Raw genomic sequence first — 19,370 nt, forward strand, 5'->3', positions numbered from 1 at the left:
TGCCGAATTGTCTGCCACAGAAACTGGTTGAGGCCAAAACCTTGAATGTTTTCAAGGAGTTAGAGAGAATATGTTGGACTAAAAGAGATCAAAGAGTACAGGAGGCAGTGGTGATTATATTGAATGACCAAATGTCTTCACCCTGCTATATTTTCTATGTTTCTATATAACGTACACCAAGCATCCTATAGCTCCATAATACATCCTGAGCATCACATCACCCATCCTATAGCTCAGTGACACATGTACACAGTGCATCCTATAGCTCAGTGACACATGTACACACTGTGCATCCTATAGCCCAGTGACACACATACACACTGTGCATCATATAGCCCAGTGACACACGAACATACCGTGCATTCTATAGCCCAGTGACACACGTACACACCGTGCATCCTATAGCCCAGTGACACACGTACATATTATGCGTTATATAGCCCAGTGACACACATACACACTGTGCATCATATAGACGAGTAACACCCAAGCAGCAGCAAATAGCTTAGTTGTAGTGATTGTGTTGAGGTCAGCAAAGTGAACATCATAGAATATGAGTTGCCTGATTGTGGCTGTTAATCTGGTCCAATCAGGGAGCCCTGGCTGACAGATAAGAACAGGAGTTAAAACAAAAAATATAAAATAAACAGAGATTTGGCCACTCGGGTGTTTTCCTATATTCCTGGTGGTGGAAATTTGAAAAAAAAGAACAGGAGTATCTGGACTGAGCCCTTGTGGAAGACATCCATTTTACCAGAGGAGATGTTCCTGTGGGGAGGCCTAGCCCTGGGACTGGGCCTCTGAAGATTGAACACCTGTGTGTGTGCTGGGAGGTGAGCAGTTGCTGTATCCTGGAGTTTGGCAGCAGACTTTTCCTTCAGGAGTGGACCAAATCCCTGTGAGTTAACTGCACCTGTACTATGTTCCTGTGAGTGGGCCTGGTTTTCCAAGGCTGGGCCAGGACTCAGTGGAGACTGAATGCCTGTGTGCTGTGGGGTGTGCATTTGCTGCCTTCAGGAGTGGACTCTGCTCTCAGTTGCGGACTCTGTTTTTAGCAATGGACTCTGCAGTTTAGAGCAGACTCTGTTTCCGACAACGTACATCGTATACTGGAGTGGACTCTTCCTGGAAATGGATTCCATATCTTGAAGACTGTATAGATTTGGACTGTGTACCAGAAAGGACTGTTTTTTTGGTAACTAACTGTATTGTGGTGTTTCCTGGGTCTATCACCTGCACTGTTTTGTGTCCCTGGGTCTGGCAGGCCTTACTGTGAGCTGGGAGGCTCATGGGTTGTCCTGAAAGCTGTCACCCTGAGTGTCGGAGGGTGGGTAGGCCATCCTGTGAACCTGAAGGTTGGTGGGCTGTCCTGAAAGCCAGATGGTGGGTAGATCGTTCTGAGCGCCGTCGTCCCGAGAAGGGGTGATCGGGACAGGCTGCCCTAGAAGTGGTCAAAAGGTGTCAGAGCAGCCGAGAGCCAGAAGGCGCGTAGGGTCGGGCTGAGATCCAGAAGGCTTGTGGGCTACCCTACATGCTATCATTCCAGGATAGCCCACTGGCCGGATGGCGCATCGGGGTGGGTGAGAGCCCAATGGTACGTAGGGGCAAACCGAGAGCCAGAAGGCGGGTAGCTGTCCTTAGTGCTGTCACCCCTGGGCGCGTACCGGGGCTGGCTGCCCTAGAGTCGAAAGGTGTGTCAGGGCGGACTGAGAACTGGAAGGGGCATGGGATGGACCGAGAGCCGGAAGGTGGGTAGGGGCGGGCTGCCTTAGAGTGGCTAGAAGTTGGGAGGAACGGGGTCTTGCTGGGTCTGTATTGTATGCACTGTTTATGTAACTGGGTTAGCTTTTTATGTACAAATGTCATTGTCACTGTCTTTTATATGTGGAAGTGGGATTTGAGGTTTGTCCTCATCTTTGTATAAACTGGTTGCAGAGTAGGGTTTGGGCCTTGCTTTGCTGCTCCTCTCCCTTGTAAAATTGCTGTTGTATACATCTGCAAATGTCAACTGTTTTTTGTAAACTGTTTTGTAATTTGTTTAATAAAATATTATAACTAGTAAAAAAAAGAACAGGAATATCTGGACTGAGCCCTTGTGGAAGACATACATTTTACCAAAGAAGCTGTTCCTGTGGGAAGGACTAGACCTGGGACTGGGCCTCTGAAGATTGAACACCTGTGTGTGTGCTCGGAGGTGAGCACGTGCTGTATCCTGGAGTTTGGGAGAAGACCTTTCCTTCAGGAGTGGATCAAATCCCTGTGAGTTAACTACAATATACAATGTTCCTGTGAGTGGGCCTGGTTTTCCAAGGCTGGGCCAGGACTCCATGGAGACTGAACACGAGTGTGATGTGGGGTGTGCATTTGCTGCCTTCAGGAGTGGACTCTGCTCTCGGTTGGAGACCCTGTTTTGTAGTGGTGGACTCTGCAATTTGGAGTGGACTCCATTTTGGACAATGCACCTTGTAAACTGGAGTGGACTCTTCCTGGGAATGGACTGTATACTTTGAAGACTCTGTATTTGGACTGTGTACCAGAAAGGACTCTGTGTTTTGGTAATTAACTGTCATATGGTTTGTTGGGGGTTATCACCTGCACTGTCTTGTGTGTCCCTGGGTCTGGCAGGCCTTATTGTGAGCTGGGAGGCTCATGGGTCGTCCTGAAAGCTGTCACCCTAAGAGCCAGAAGGTGGGTAGGCCATCCTGTGAACCTGAAGGTTGGTAGGCTGTCTCAAAAGCCAGAGGGTGGGTAGGCCACCCTGATGCCAGTCACCCTGAGAGCCAGATGGTGGGTAGGCCGTTCTGAGCGCCGTCGTCCCGAGAAGGGGTGATCAGGACGGGCTGTCCTAGAGGTGGTCAAAAGGTGTGTCAGAGCAGCTGAGAGCCAGAAGGCGCATAGGGGCAGGCTGAGATCCGGAAGGCTTGTGGGCTACCCTGCACGTTGTCGTCCCAGGGAAGGGGATGGGCTGTCCTAGAGGTGGCCGGAAGGTGTGCCAGGATAGCCCACTGGCCGGATGGCGCATCGGCGTGGGTGAGAGCACAATGGTACGTAGGGGCAGGCTGAGATCCGGAAGGCGGGTAGCTGTTCTTGGTGCTGTCACCCTGGACAGGTACCGGGGCGGGCTGCCCCAGAGGTGGTCAAAAGGTGCTGAGGGTGGTTAGTGAAGCTGGAAGGTGGGTAGGCCGTCCTGACCGCTGTCACCCTGGGCGTGTACCGGGGCGGGCTGCCCTAGAGGTGGTCGAAAGGTGTGGCAGGGTGGACCAAGATATGGAAGGGGCATGGGGTGGACCAAGAGCTGGAAGGTGGGTAGGGGTGGGCTGCCTTAGAGTGATCAGAAGGTGGGAGGGACGAGGTCTTGCTGGGTCTGTATTGTATGCACATTTTTACGTAACAGGATTGTCTTATGTATAAATGTCATTGTTGCTGTCTTTTCATATTTGAAACTGGGATTCGTGGTTTGTCCTCATTTCCCTGTAAACTGGTTGAATGGTAGGGTTTGTGGCCTGGCTCCTCTCCCTTGTAAAATTGCTGTTGTATACAGCTGTAAATTAGATTAGATTAGATTAGATTAGGTTACTTACAGTGTGGAAACAGGCCCTTCGGCCCAACAAGTCCACACCGCCCCGCCGAAGCGCAACCCACCCATACCCCTACATGTACCCCTTACCTAACACTACGGGCAATTTAGCATGGCCAATTCACCTGACCTGCACATCTTTGGACTGTGGGAGGAAACCGGAGCACCCGGAGGAAACCCACGCAGACACGGGGATGTTAATTTTTTTTCTGTAACCTCTTTTGGAATTGTTTAATAAAATTAAAAAAATAAACAGGAGATTCAGAGTTTCCTCAGTTTAGGGGGGGAAAAAAGAACAGGAGTGTCAGAGATTCTGTTGACTCTGAGAGCTGGTTCTGAGGGAGCTGGATCAGGGTCAGGGACTCTCCATGTGTAAATAATGGGTGACTTGGTGACGGGATACTGGGCTCTGTGAATTTATTTCACCAGTAACACACATTCATGGAACATCATATAATCCAGTAATACTCACTGGACCAAACACGGTCCTAATAATATCCTCAAGACAATAATGACACAGTGTTTTGAGCTTCAGGGGTAATCAGAGAGCTTCAGGAAGCCCCAAATGACATATTTTTAATAAAAAGCATCACAAACGATGGTTCACAGTGGATTGCATTTTAAAGCTATTTCATCAGGTGCTTTAAAGGAGCTGGTAACATTATCAGATCCGTAGCCCAGTCTTTCCACAGCATTACAGAAAACCATACTTACATTTATTCCCAGTGCAAACAAAGGCATTTTAAAAACATTAAATGGATTCAAAAATAAAATTAGCAAAATCCAGAAAAAGTTCTAGATAATTAAAACCATCCAATGTACATTTGTAAAGTTCTTCCCTTGGATTTCTAACATACATTGCAATATTAATACAAAGTTTGGATTTAATAATCTGGCAAACTTTCCCAGAGAAGACTGTGGATGCTGTGAATCAGTTGAAACGTTTGCTGGGTAAGGGTGTCCAAGGATGTGGAGTTGAAATACAGATCACCACAATCTAAACAGGCAGGACACAATCTAAGTGGGCTGAATGGCCTCCTCTATTTCCCTGCTCCTGAAGAGAGGGAAGGGTGTATATTGAGAGTTAGGAGAAAGTGAGGACTGCAGATGCTGGAGATCAGAGTCGAGAATGTGGTGTTGGAAAAGCACAGCCAGTCAGGCAGCATCCGAGGAGCAGGAGAGTCGATGTTTCGAGTGAAGAGCCTGGTTAGGAGCTTATGCTCAAAACATCGACTCTCCTTCTCCTCGGATGCTGCCTGACCAGCTGAGCTTTTCCAGCACCACACTTTTGTACATTGAGTGTTGTAGCATTTCACCTGCAAGTGTCCTCCAACACTCAAGAGAGAAATGGGTCTGAATAATTCCTGCTAGAGTTTTGTAGCAGTTAAATATTAGCAGCAAATATTGTGCAGCTTGTGTTTAATGTCAGATATTTTGTGGGCAAATGCTTGATACAGACTGTCCTTGCATTGAAATAGGAACTATAAGACAGGGTAACACGAGGAAGACTATAAGAGAAGTGAACCACATTTTCCCAACTCACTGAAGCTTTGTTCGGGTTCCTGGTTCTGTGATGATGGCTTCAGTTTCTACTTTCACAGATGGGTCTCTCTCACTCGCATTAAAGGGTGCATTTCCTCTGCATGCTGGAAGTGGACCCCTTTCTCCAGTAGGGGAAGGAGCGTCTCAGCAGAGACGAACAAACTATTCATCTCTTGGTTAGAGTTTCAGAGAGAATTAACTCGACATTGGATGCTCCTAGTAACCATAGATCTCATTTTCCACCCAGCCAGATTCTCCACATTTTTTCACTTGATGACTATAAGGTTCATAAATCTCATTTGTCACAAAACCACTTGTGGAACAATTGGTACCAATGTTGTCATATTCTCTGGAAACATTGTCTAGTTCCTGGCTGGGAGCAGAGCTTCGGAAAGAAATGTTCTTTATTTGAGGTCGGGTTCCAGTTAAATCAGCCTCTGACTGCTTCATGATGACATTGTATATCTCCAGCTTTGGAGAGTTGCTTCTGACAGATTCCATCCAGAAATGCTGTTCCTTCACGATCGTCTCACATCTCTCTTTCCTCCTGAAGGCAAAAGAATTTCAGTAACGTCAATCCTGAATAACTGTACAACAGCAGCAGAGATCCAGGATAAAAAGGGGAAAAGCCAAGGGAAAGAGTGAGAAGAAAGAGGGGAAAGAGGTGGAGAAAGAGAAGGTGGGGGAGGGGGCAAACAGAGAGGAGGCGGGGCAAAGAGAAGGGGAGGCTGAAAAGAGGGAGGGGAGGGAGAAAAACAGGGAGAGCAGCGCAGTGCCTCACAAGAGGAAATGATCTGTCGCTGTACAATGGTCATGTTCTGTCACTAGGTAGTTGTCAGTGATTGAATCAAAAAGTGTGGTGCTGGAAAAGCACAGCCGGTCAGGCAGCATCCGAGGAGCAGGAGAGTTGACATTTCGAGCATAAGCTTTACATCAGGAATGATGAGGAGCTTATGCTCAAAATGTCGACTCTCCTGCTCCTTGGATCCCACCTAATCTACTGCGCTTTTCCAGCACCTCACTTATTGACTGACCTCCAGCATCTGCAGTCCTCACTTTCTCCAAATTGTCAGTGATTGATCAGGTTTGATCAGTAGGGGATCAGGTTTGGTTAGTGATGGATCAGGATTGAGATTGGCCAGTGCTGGATGGAGATCAGATTTGGTCAGTGATGGATGGGATTGGTCAATGTGGGATCAGTCAGTTGGTGATTGGTCAGGATTGGTGGGGTGCCGGATTCAGTGTTTCTGAACTCACCTTCTCACGACACGGAGACAGAAGATGGCACTGAGCACCAGCAGGAGGATGAGCACTGGGATTGTCGGAATAATAATGTAGAGGATGTTCAGGGTGTTGTCTGTAAGAAATGAAACTCCAATTATAAAGGAAAAACCCTCCAGAATGAAAACGGGAATTTCTGCAACAATTACAGGTTAAAGCCAAGGAATGGGGATTGACCTGGGGTTAAGGTTTATTCCTTCTAAGTCACTTGTCATAGAGTCATATAGCACCCTTTAGTCCAACTCGCCCATTCCAATCTAATTCCCTAATTGATCTTGTCCCATGTGCTAGTATTTGGCCAATATCCCTGTAAACCTTTCCTAGTCATGTAGCCATTCAGATGCCTTTTAGAGAATCACAGAGTCAAACAGCAGGGAAACAGACCCATCAGTCCAACCAGTCCATGCCAACCATAATCCCAAACTAAACAAGTCCCACCTACCTGTGCATGGTCCATATCCCTCCAAACATTTCTTACTCACGTACTCATCTAAAAAATGAAAGTTCATTCCACACACGAACCACTGTGTAAAAAAAATTGCCCCTCATGTCTTTTTTAAATCTTTCTCCTCTCACCTTAAAAATATGCCCTATAGTGTGAAATACCCCTAGGGTACATAAACGATCTGGAGGAAGGTATACGTGGTCTGATGAGCAAGTTTGCAGATGTCACAAGATTGGTGGAGTAGCAGATAGTGAAGGGGACTGTCAGAGAATGCAGCAGAATATAGACAGATTGGAGAGTTGGGTGGAGAAATGGCAGATGGAGTTCAATCCAGGCAATTGTGAGGTGATGCATTTTGGAAAATCCAATTCAAGAGCAAACTATACAGTAAATGGAAAAGCCCTGGGGAAAATTGATGCACAGAGAAATCGGTGTGTTCAGGTCCATTGTTCCCTGAAGGTGGTAACGCAGGTCAATAGAGTGGTCATGAAGGCATAGAGCATACTTTCCTTCATCGGACAGGGGAATTGAATACAAGAATTGGCAGGTCATGTTACAGTTGTACAGGACTTTGGTTCAGCCACATTTGGAATACTGAGTACAGTTCTGGTCGCCACATTTCCAAAAGGATGTGGATGCTTTGGAGAGGGTGCAGAGGAGGTTCACCCGGATGTTGCCTGGTATGGAGGGTGCTAGCTATGAAGAGAGGTTGAATAGATTAGGATTATTTTCATTAGGAAGACTGAGGTTGAGGGGGACCTGATTGAGGTCTACAAAATCATGAGAGGTATAGGCAGGGTGGATAGCAAGAAATCTTTTCCCAGAGTGGGGAACTCAATTACTAGGGGTCATGACATCAAAGTGAGACGGGACAAGTTTAGGGAAGATATGCATGGAAAGTTCCAGCCCTAATTGTCCTGCAGAAGGTGGTGATGAGTTACCTTCTTGAACCATGGAAATCCTTGGATGATAATTACACGCACAATGTCATTAAGGACAGAATTCCAGAATTTTGATCCAGCAACATTGAAGGAATGGCGATATATTTCTAAGTCAGGATGGTGAGTGGTTTGGAGGGGAACTTGCATGAGATGTTGTTGCCATATATCTGCTGCCCTTGCCCTTTTAAATGGAAGTGGTCATGGGTTTGGAAGGTTTACTGAACTTGCCTGATATCCTGCAGTGCATTTTGTAGATGGTCCTTACTGCTCCAACAGAGGGCAGCGGAGGGAGTGGATGTGGTACCAATCAGTCAAACCATTTTATCATGGAAGGTAGGTCAAGCTTCTTGAGTGTTATTGGAGCTGCACCCATCCAGGGAAGTGGGGAGTATTCTATCAAACACAGGACTTGTGCCTTACAGATGGAGGCTTTGGGGAGTCCAGAAGATGAGTTACTTACTGCAGAATTTTCAATCTCTGACCTGATTTCTTCTAGACATTGTACTTATATGACTGGTCCAGTTCAGCTCCTGGTCAAAGATAACTCCCAGGACGTTGATAGCATTTGTGCAGCATGAATGCTACTTGTCACTTTTCAGCCCAAACCTCAATATTGTCCAAATCTAACTGCATTTAGACAGGCTCTGCTTCAGTACCTGAGGAGTCACGAATGGTGCTGAACATTGTGCAATCATGAGCAAACATCCCCACTTCTGATAGAGTCATAGAGATGCACAGCATGGAAACAGACCCTTCGGTCCAACCCATCCATGCTGACCAACCTCTATAAGGTCACCCCTCAGCCTCCGACACTCCAGGGAAAACAGCCCCAGCCTGTTCAGCCTCTCCCTATAGCTCAAACCCTCCAACCCTGGCAACATCCTTATAAATCTTTTCTGAGGAGAAAGTGAGGTCTGCAGATGCTGGAGATCAAAGTTGAAACTTTATTGCTGGAACAGCACAGCAGGTCAGGCAGCACCAGGGAACAGGAGATTCGACGTTTCGGGCACAGGCCCTTCTTCAGGAATGATCTTTTCTGAACCCTTTCAAGTTTCACAACATCTTTCCGATAGGAAGGAGACCAGAATTGCACGCAATATTCCAACAGTGTCCCACCCAATGTCCTGTACAGCCGCAACATGACCTCCCAACTCCTGTACTCAGTACTCTGACCATAAAGGAAAACATACCAAACGCCGCCTTCACTATCCTATAATGGTGAAATTTAATGCAAGAATAGGGAGGCTATGTATCAATTACACAGGGCATTGGTGAGCCCACATCTGAAATACTGTAAGTACAGCATTCTTCACCTGTACTTACAGAAGGATGGTAATGCATTGGCAGCAGTTCAATGAAGCGTTACTAGACTAGGACCTGGAATGAGCAATTGCTGATTGAGGAAAGGCTAGACAGGTTAGGCCTGTCACCTCTGGACACAGTGCCAGAAGTGACTGAATTGAAACTTATAAGATCCTGAGGGGATTTAACTGAGCAGATGTGAAAAGGATGTTTCCTCTTGTTGGGGAATCTCGAACCAGGGATCACTGTTCAGAAATAAGATGGCACCCATTTCAGACAAAGATGCAGAAACATTTTTCTCTTTCAGAGGATTATGAGTTTTTGGAATGTTTCCTCAAAAGGCAGTGGATACAGATTTGTTAAATATTTTTGAGGAAGAGGGAGATAGAATCTTTATCACAAAGACGTTTACAGGAATGTGAAGTTAGTGTTAAAATCAGATCAGCCATGATCTTATTAAAAGGCACAGCAGGCCTGAAGGGCTGAGTGGCCTCCTCTTGTTTCTTGGTCGTATGAAAGTACTGCCTCTTACCCTCTTCCAAGCTGTTCCCATCAATGGGAGTTGGTATTGACCCTGGAGTCAAGGAATCTGGAACTGTGAGCAAAACAGAGAGACTCAATCAGGGCAGAGACCAGCAATTGGCTAAATAATCCATCATCATTCGCCCAACTCTAATTTCTCTCTCCCTTCATTGCACTCCCCATCCTTAAACATGACTAGTCCACCACCCTCCCACACAGCTTACTTCCCCCAACCCATTCCCCAACCTCCAGACACCTCACTTGCAGTCCAACACACTCCCAATCCCAATCTCCAACACCAAACCCAACCAAACCTTGCTCTCACCACTCCCTCTCTTTTCATTCCCTTTCCACACAGAGCCATGTTGTGCAATCCCAATCCACAGTTTTGGAATTTATTTGAGGGTGAGGGATTGGATGGGGTCAAAGGCTGCTATTCACATGAACCAATCCATTGGAGTGTTTACCTGGAGCATACTTGCAGATGAAGTTGTTCTTCATGTTGCATCGATCATCGTTCCATTGGTAAAGATAGGGGCCTCCCATACCTGAGGAGGCAGATGGTTGGTGATACATCACCACACACCCCTCACTACCACACGATGGCTCATCCACATACCAGTTACTGAAAGAGATAAGAAACACCAAATCCTGATTGCCTGTCAATCGAGTAACCCAGCAACTAAACAACTCAGCAACAGGTTAACTGGTAATCCAGCAATTGGTAACTCACTAACTTAGCAGCATCAGTGCCCAACATCCCAGTAACATGGAAGACCAGCAACAACAGGAACCTGAGATGGCCTCTGTTTGTTGATTAATCCCAAACCTCTACTCTCCGGTGTTCATTTCCAAAGGATGGGAATTCTGTTGAGCTTTGACTGGACTTTAGCAGATGTGTTTTAATTTCCCTGAGTTGTGCTTGGGAATTATTCAGGTCAGTGCTTACTAATACCCGAGGATGGATTCAGTGAACAGAAAAAAGGAAAACAATGGTGAGAGATTCTCACAGTCTGTGAGAACTGGAGTTTTGGGGCAACACCAGCTTTTCAGAATAAACAAGACTTGGTAATGAGTGAGAGTATCACCTGGGACACTGCCATTGGAGATTACATGATCTCAGCTGGAATCCAGTGGGTCAGTGACGGGGAGCAGTAAGAGCCAAGAGGAGAATGAGCTGCTGTTCTTGATCATCAGACAAGAGTTACCTACCGAAACCCGGTGTCAGTGCCATCAATCCACTGATAGAGGTCAGGGCAGTCTGCCGAGCTTTCATTCCCATTCTCTCTCCGCCAGAGTCCAATCCAGAAATCACCATCGCCTGCAGACAAGTTTTCAATCAACTTTTCCACAAAGCGCTGCTCATTTGCCGTCTCAATGCTCAAGAGGTTTCCCCCGTCACGTTTGCACTCACTCTGTGCCTCTTCAAAGCCCAGTCTGAGTGAGGTGTCCTGGAAATAGGCGATTTGATAACAGGGGCGCTCAACCCCCCTGCGACACACATTCTGACCTGGGATTGGTTGACAGAGGGGATTAAAGCACAGCAAAAGCGTGGTTAGTAAATTTGTGGATGACACCAAGATTAGTGGTAGAATGGACAGCAAAGATGGTTATCAAAGATTACAAAGCAATCTTGATCAATAGCTTCAATAAGCTGAAGGGTGGCAGATGGAGTTTAATTTGGATAAATATGAGGTATTTATAGGGTGGTCACTAGGACTTTAAACTAGTGAGTCAGTGGGAAAGGGAAAATGACAGCAAGTATGAAGGTAAATAGAAAGATAAGCAGCAGGTTAGCATGTGTGCAGGAGGCTTTAAATACAAGGCAGACTGTGAAAGAAGCAAAAAGGAAGGATAACTCAGGAGATATTATTAGAGATGTTAGTAAGAAAGCTATCATAAAGGCTCTTTTCCTGAATGCTCGTGGCATTCATAACTAGGTTGATGAGAAAACGGCACAAATCATTGTGAATGAATATGATTTGGTAGCCATTATAGAGACTTGGTTGCATGATGATCATAACTGGGAGTTAAATATCCAGGGGTACCAGACCACACGAAAGGACAGACTGGAAGGTAAGGGAGGTGGTGTAGCTCTGATAATCAAGGACTACATCAGGGCGGTGCTGAGAGATGATATAGGTTCTATGGAGAATGAGATTGAATTCATTTGGGTGGAAATGAGAAATTCTAAGAGGAAAAGTTCACTGTTAGGTGCAGTCTATAGGCCACCCAATAATAACATCGCATTGGGGCGGGCAATAGACAAAGAGATAACTGATGCCTATAAAAATGGAACAGCAATTATCATGGGGGATTTTAATCTACATACTGATTAATCAAACCAGCTCAGTCAAGGTAGCGTTGAGGAGGAGTTCATAAAAAACTGTGATAGTTTTCTTGAATAGTATGTAATGGAACCGACGAGGGAGCAAGCTATCCTAGATGTGGGACTGTGTAACAAGACAGGAATAATTAATGACCTCATAATTAGGGATCCTCTCGGAAGGAGTGATCAGTATGGTTGAATTTAGAATATAAATGGAGAGTGTGAAGATAAAATCCAATACCAGAGTCCTGTGCTTAAACAAGGCAGGCAACAATAGGATGAGGGAGGACTTTGCTAAAGAAGACTGGACACAAAGATTTTATGGTGGGACAGTTGATGAGCAGTGGGGAACTTTCAAAGCAATTTTTCAAAGTGTTCAGCAAAAGTATATTCCAGTGAAAAGGAAAGACTGTAAGAAGCGGGGTAATCTGCCATTGGTATCTAAGGAAATAAGGCAGGCTGTCAAAGTGAAAGAGAAGGCATACAAAGTGGCCAAGAACAGCAGGAAACGAGAAAATTGGGAAAACTTTAAAGGCCAACAGAGAGCCACAAAAAGAGCCATAAAGAAAAGTAAGACAGAACATGAGAAAGAAATTAGCACAGAATATAAAGACAGATAGCAAAAGTTTCTATAAATATATAAAACAAAAAAGAGTGGCTAAAGTAAACATTGGTCCTTTAGAGGATGAAAAGAGGCATCTCGTTATGGGATATGAGGAAATGGCTGAGGCTTTGAACAGGTATTTTGTGTCAGTCTTCACAGTGGAGGGCACTAATAACATGCCAGGAATTGACAAAGAGGTGAAGGTAAGTAAGGAGCTGGAAACAATCATTATTATGGAAGAGGTCGTGTTGGGCAGGCTAATGGAGCTAAGGATAGGCAAGTCTCCTGGCCCTGATGCAATGCATCCCAGGATACTAAAAGAGATGGTGGGAGAAATAGCAAGTGCATTTGTGGTAATTTTCCAAAATTCACTGGACTTTGGGCAATCCTAGCAGATGGAAAACAGGAAATGTTATGCCACTGTTTAAAAAGGGGGGTAAACAAAAGACAGGGAATTATAGACCGGCTAGCTTAACCTCTGCAGTGGGCAAGATGCTTGAGTCTATTATCAAGGAAGAAATAGCATCCAGATAGAAACTGTCCCGTTGGGCAGACACGGAATGGGTTCATGAAGGGCAAGTCATGCTTAACAAACCTTTTGGAATTCTATGAAGACATTTCAAGCAAGGTGGACAATGGGGACCCAGTGGATGTGGTGTACCTAGATTTCCAAAAAGCCTTCAACAAGGTGCCGCACAAGAGGCTGCAGCATAAGAGAAGGATGCATGGTGTTAGGGGTAGAATATTAGCATGGATAGAAGATTGGTTGACTAACAGGAAGCGAAGAGTGGGAATAATGAGTGCTATTCTGGCTGGTGATTAATGACTAGTGGTGTCCCTCAGGGATCAGTGTTGGGACCACAATTATTTACATTTTATATTGATGATTTGGAGTTGGGGACATGTACGGTCTCAAAGTTTGCAGGTGACACTAAGAGGAGTGGCACAGCAAAGTGTGCAGAGGACTGTGAAACTTTGCAGAGCAGCACAGATACAGTGAGTGAATGGGCAAAGGTCTGGCAGTTGGAATACAATGTTAATAAATGTGAAGTCATATATTTTGATCGGAGTAACAGTAAAAAGGATTATTACTTGAATGGTAAAATGTTGCAGCATGCTGCTATGCAGAGGGATCTGGGTGTCCTTGTGCATCAATCACAGAAGGTTGGTCTGCAGGAGGGTGACGCCATGAGGTGGTGAGACTTGTACAAGACATTGGCAGCTCAGAGGCAACGTCAGACAATAAGTACACGGCCAAGTTAGGACAGAACAGCTAAGTTTTGGATGAGTTTTGTTTCCAGAAAATGTAATATAGGAAGAGTAACTCATGCTCCCAAGACAGGGACACCACACAATTAGATACAGAGTAAAGCTCCTTCTACAGTGTTCCCCCATCAAACACTTCCAGGACATGGACAGCACGGGATTAGATACAGAGTAAAGCTCCTTCTACACTGACTCCATCTAACACTTTGAAAGGGCACAGAAAAGATTTACAAGAATATTGCCAGGGTTGGAGCATTTGAGCTACAGGGAGAGGCTGAATAGGCTGGGGCTGTTTTCCCTGGAGCGTCGGAGGCTGAGCGGTATGGATAGGCTGAATAGCGAAGGTCTTTTTCCCAGGGTAGGGGAACCTAAAACTAGAGGGCATAGGTTTAAGGTGAGAGGGGAAAGATTTAAAAGGGATTTATGGGGCAACTTTTTCACGCAGAGGGTGGTGTGTGTATGGAATGAGCTGCCAGAGGAAGTGATAGAGGCTTCTACAATACAACATTTAACAGACATCCACAGGGGTACATGAATAGGAAGGGTTTAGAGGGCTATGGGCCAAATGTTGGCAAATGGGACTAGATTAATTTAGGATAGCTGGTCGACATGGACAAGTTGGACCAAAGGATCTATTTCTGTGATGTAATACTTCATGACTCCCAGGGCAGGGGCAGCACGGGATTAGGTACAGAGTAAAGTTCCGTTTACACTGTCCCCATCAAACACTTCCAGGACAGGGACAGCACAAGGTTAGATACAGGGAAAGAATGCATTGTAATTCTTCCTGAATGGATTTATTTTTGTAGATTCTGAACCAATCAATCATTCTCCATCAGTAGTGTTTGGATTCTTGCTGGGATGATTTGCTTTGAGGGAAACATTGGCACGTCAATTACTATTTTAATTGTTTTAGAATGTTCAATTGTGTTTTGAAAGTCTGTGAATTTTTGGGTAAATATCTTTATAACATCTGCTGTATATCGTAGTCTAAAAAAGACCATGATATAGAAGGACATCAAATCTGTCTCATTAAAGTTCTGATGGTTAACTGGTTCTTGAAAGGAATCAATGCTTTAGTATTTCAGATGTACAACTGTTAATTCCACACGGGCAGCATCTTTATGATATGCACTGACTCTGCTCCCATAATCCTTTCGGTCTCTTATTTTATCACCGCTTTCTTACCTGTTCTTTCATAGTAACTTGCCTCCTTCATGTCTGGACTGCTCAGCCTCTCCTACCTCTCTGTCCTAAATCTCCCACAAATCAGCTTTTTAATGACCAGTTGTTTCTGACCCCTTCAGTTACTGGAACAGTCAGTTTCTATCTCACCTGCCCATCATTTCTGAATGTGCAGTACTGTAACAAATCGTTGTTAATCTAATCTATTCTAATGAAAAAGGCTTTGTCTTTGTGTTTTCTCATGCCCGGCAACAATCTGTACAGGACATTGGTTAGGCCACTGTTGGAATATTGTGTGCAATTCTGGTCTCCCTCCTATTGGAAGGATGTTGTGAAACTTGAAAGGATTCGGGAAAGATTTACAAGGATGTTGCCAGGGTTGGAGGGTTTGAGCTACACGGAGAGGTTGAATAGGTTAGGGCTGTTTTCCCTGGAGTGTCAGAGGCTGAGGGGTGACCTTATAGAGGTTTATAAAACCATGTGGGGCATGGCTAGGGTATTTTCCCTGGGGTGGGGGGAGTCCAGAATTAGGGGGCATAGGTGTGGGATGAGGGGAAAGATGTAAAAAGGACCTAAGAGGCAAATGTTTCACACAGAGAGTGGTGCGTATGTGGAATGAGCTGCCAGAGTGAGTGGTGGAGACTGGTACAATTACAACATTTAAAAGGCATCTGGATGGGTATATGAATAGGAAGGGTTTAGGGGGATATGGGCCAAATGCTGATAAATGGGACTAGACTAATTTAGGATATCTGGTTGGCATGGATGAGTTGGACTGAAGGGTCTGTTTCTGTGCTGTACATCTCTATGGTGATCTGAGGTTTACCCTCTCTAAAGCCTTTATGTAGTGGAGTGTCCCTTTTAAATAAATAATTACTCTTCTGGGACACCAAAAGCCAAACTAGCGAACTAAATGGCATGCTGGGAAGGGAATTAAGTTGGTAAACCAGGAAGCGTGCAGAATTCTGTATCAAGTTGGATCAGGCTAGACTGTTATGTAAGCCATTTAGCTTGATCGACTATATTGAATTGGTGTTGATGAGAGAATGCCATAAGGTTTCAGACAGAACATTAGTTCAGAGTTTCAGGAGAACTGTTTTTGAGACAATCCAACTCCTAGGATTGGCTCAATCAATCGGGAAGTTACATTACCCAATACTGCCTTTTATAACACCCATCCGGGGATAGGGAGTAGCTGAATTATGTGAATTACATTGCTGTATCAAACCAGTAGATACAGAGGAAGCTGCACGTGAGTTACTGTGCTGACGCAGTAACCAATGGTAAGCCACAAGAGGTGGGGATGGCCTGGAGAACTGGGTTTAAAGGGGCCACTTGAATCAGAGGGGCTTATACTCTGGAGACAAAGTCAACAAAAGGAGCAGGAACCTTCTGAATGAGAAGAAGAGTCTGAACCTCAGTTTGAAAGCTGTAATCAGGGTTAGTATAAGCCTCGTTATCACATTCTAACACAGATTTCAAACCAGTGTGAGAACATAGTCATTTACGAACAGTAAGGTTATTCGGCAAATTAGAGGGAAAGACAGATTTCATAGAATTGCATGTACATATCTTCTGTTTCAATGATAATAAACCATGTCTCACTGTAAATCATATCTCATTGTTTGTGTAAAACGAGTCCCAATAAGTAAGGCAAGTAAATCCGACACACGTGGAAGTGGTGCTTGGTGTCCTTCCTATAATGTAGACCCCAAACCTGCTCATGGTCCTCCACATGTGATCTAACGAGGTTTTTATGCAAATTCATCATCAAGTATTTTTATCCTGTACTTCACAACATAACTCACATTCTATTGTTTATAGACATGAACATGCTTATTGCTTTAGGAGTCGGATCTCAAATCACTCTGCCCTTCCACAATCAAGACTCTTCCTTACTCCTTACTTGGTAGCACAGAACCTGGGGACATTACTGAATAAAAGAGGGATATGGTTTTCCCTTTTATTCTCATCCAGTCAAACAATCCTGAGCTTGCTAATCACAACATGAACAACCAATTTAAGGGAATCGGTTGAACGTATAACATGGCTCATTCATGGTTGCTAGAAGTGATAGGCACAGGACTGTTCACATGATGGAATCCATTCCCTACAAACAAAAGGTGCTTGAATTCCCTGGCACCACAGGAGCCAACTATCTCCATGGCAATGCCTTGGCTTTCAGCAGCATCTCTGCCTCTATTTTAAGGAATTTCTTCAAATCATTTCATTTTGACCAAAATTACCCTCTCTTAACTGCAGACATTGAATTGCATCTGGCTACTTTCCCAATTCACTATCCTCTCAATATTTCCTAAGAAGGGTGGTAAGGACAAGCCAGGGAACTATAGACCAGTTAGCCTGATGTCGGTGGTGGGCAAGTTGTTGGAGGGAATCTTGAGGAACAGGATGTACATGTATTTGGAAAGGTAAGGACTGATTAGGGATCATCAACATGGCTTTGTGCATGGGAAATCATGTCTCACAAACTTGATTGAGTCTTTTGAGGAAGTAACATAGAGGGTTGATGAGGGCAGAACGGTGGATGTGATCTATACAGACTTCAGTAAGGCGTTTGACAAGGTTCCCCATGGGAGACTGGTTAACAAGGTTAGATCTCATGGAATACAGGGAGAACTAGCCATTTGGATACAGAACTGACTCAAAGGTAGAAGACAGAGGGTGGTGGTGGAGGGATGTTTTAATTCTTCATTGATTGATTCTTCATTTGGTTATACATCAAAGTTTCCATTGTCATTTCCGTTATTTTGCCTCTCGGCTTCCTGCAGTGATGTGGGTGAGACTGTAACTCCTAACACCACAGGTGTAAATATGTAGCTCTCCTGAGTTCACAATTACCTCCTTCATCAACTCGATAAATTAACCAAAGAAAATTAGAATTGAGGATATGGTGGGGTTGGACTGTGTCAAAGTCAGTGATGGGATTGAGCACATGATTGATCAGTAACAGGGAGCGAGCTCAGTCTAAGCTGCTGCTGTGAAACTTGTGGTCAATCACTTTATCGATTCTCTTCAGTTAACAGAGAGAAGTGGAAATGTCAAAACTTATCACAACACACCATTCAATTATGTTCATGTGAACAAAATAGCAGGAGAATAATTGAACTGCAGCACGGTGGCTCAGTGGTTAGCACTACTGCCTCACAGCACCAGGGTCCCAGCTTCGATTCTGGCCTCGGGCGACTGTCTGTGTGGGTTTGTTCCAGATTCTCACACAGCCCAAAGATTTATGGGTCTGGGTGCGTTACTCTTCGGAGGGTCAGTGTGGGTCGGAAAGGGAATTACTGCAGAGAGAGAGCAAGCTAACGTTTCCACATTGTAGACACATTCCGATCATTGATCAACATCCTGTCTCCATCAATGCTGTCCCCTCCGCTCTGATGAAGAGTGATCAGCTCTCTCTACATGGATGCTACCTAATCCTCTGTGATCTCCAACATTTTTCTGTTTTCAGTCAAAATGGGAATGTTCACAAAGAAAATCAGGAATTTGGCTCTAACAGAAAGCGATGTGAAAATCTAACCCAGCGATCGTTCAGATTTGGAGAAAGTGTGTACATTGTTAAACTTGTCTTAAGTTCTATCAGCTTTTGCTGTCAGATAACGCTTTATAAAATACTTGGGAAAATTCATGAACATGTCTCTTTACAAAGGAGCTGAGCTGCTTATCTGTAAGTGCTCCGCCATTCTCAGGCCAATCTCAGATATTTTCTCTCCCACTTCTCTCCCATCATGGGGAAACATTAGAGGGGGATTCTCCAATGTCACCCTGGATGGAGACAGAGCGCTGGCAGCTTCCACATGAAGTCTCTATAATGTCAGCCTCATCGACTGGCAGCCCCAACACGGGGTTAAAGGTTCTGGGGGCAGCAGGGGCAGCTGGAGGGGCCGACTGGCCTCCTTCTCTGGACGGAAGGGAGTTGCAGATTCCCACTGAGTGGGTGGCACCGCCCGCATCCTCGGGCTATGGTTTCCGAATCATCCCCCTCTCCCCCCTTGCTCCAGCCGGAAGCCCCATGGGGTGGGGAGCTCCGGCACAGTGGGCTGCTTCCCCCATCGGCTCACACCCCCTCCCCCCTTCACCCTACTCACCCCTAACCCCCTTCCCCCTCCCTCAGTCCCCGCTGCTGGAATGTGGGGGTGAGGGGGAGGCAGGAACCCCATGCCCCCCGCCGCCCCTTTCACTTTCCCAGTCCCCATTCCATTTTGCTCCTTTCCAAACCAAACCCAGGGCAGGTAGAGAGTAAAAGTCTGACCTGAGTGTGTCTTGTTCACGTCAGTGGTTTGTGAGCTGAGCTGGGTGGGGGTGTTGGGGGAGGGGAGGGGGGGGGTGTTGGGGGTGTTGGGGGAGGGGAG

General features: G+C 45.4%; 1 protein-coding gene across 3 annotated transcripts in view; it reads right to left on the reverse strand.

Moving 5' to 3' along the window:
• Window positions 1-4,823: 4,823 nt before the first annotated feature.
• Window positions 4,824-19,370, reverse strand: part of LOC122541133 (layilin-like) — a 28,032-nt gene continuing 13,485 nt past the window's right edge. For 2 of the 3 annotated variants that reach the window (XM_043677746.1, XM_043677745.1), the window contains exons 2-6: window positions 10,823-11,120; window positions 10,078-10,235; window positions 9,621-9,683; window positions 6,377-6,476; window positions 4,824-5,666 (exon numbers count right to left, since the gene is read on the reverse strand). In XM_043677746.1, the coding sequence (XP_043533681.1) occupies window positions 5,336-5,666; window positions 6,377-6,476; window positions 9,621-9,683; window positions 10,078-10,235; window positions 10,823-11,120 (950 nt within the window). In that variant the 3' untranslated portion in view covers window positions 4,824-5,335. The remainder of the gene's footprint in view (window positions 5,667-6,376; window positions 6,477-9,620; window positions 9,684-10,077; window positions 10,236-10,822; window positions 11,121-19,370) is intronic. The other variant, XM_043677747.1, reaches the window with a different exon arrangement.

The sequence above is a fragment of the Chiloscyllium plagiosum genome, chromosome 36 (assembly GCF_004010195.1).
Source record: "Chiloscyllium plagiosum isolate BGI_BamShark_2017 chromosome 36, ASM401019v2, whole genome shotgun sequence".
Taxonomy (NCBI): Eukaryota; Metazoa; Chordata; class Chondrichthyes; order Orectolobiformes; family Hemiscylliidae; genus Chiloscyllium; species Chiloscyllium plagiosum.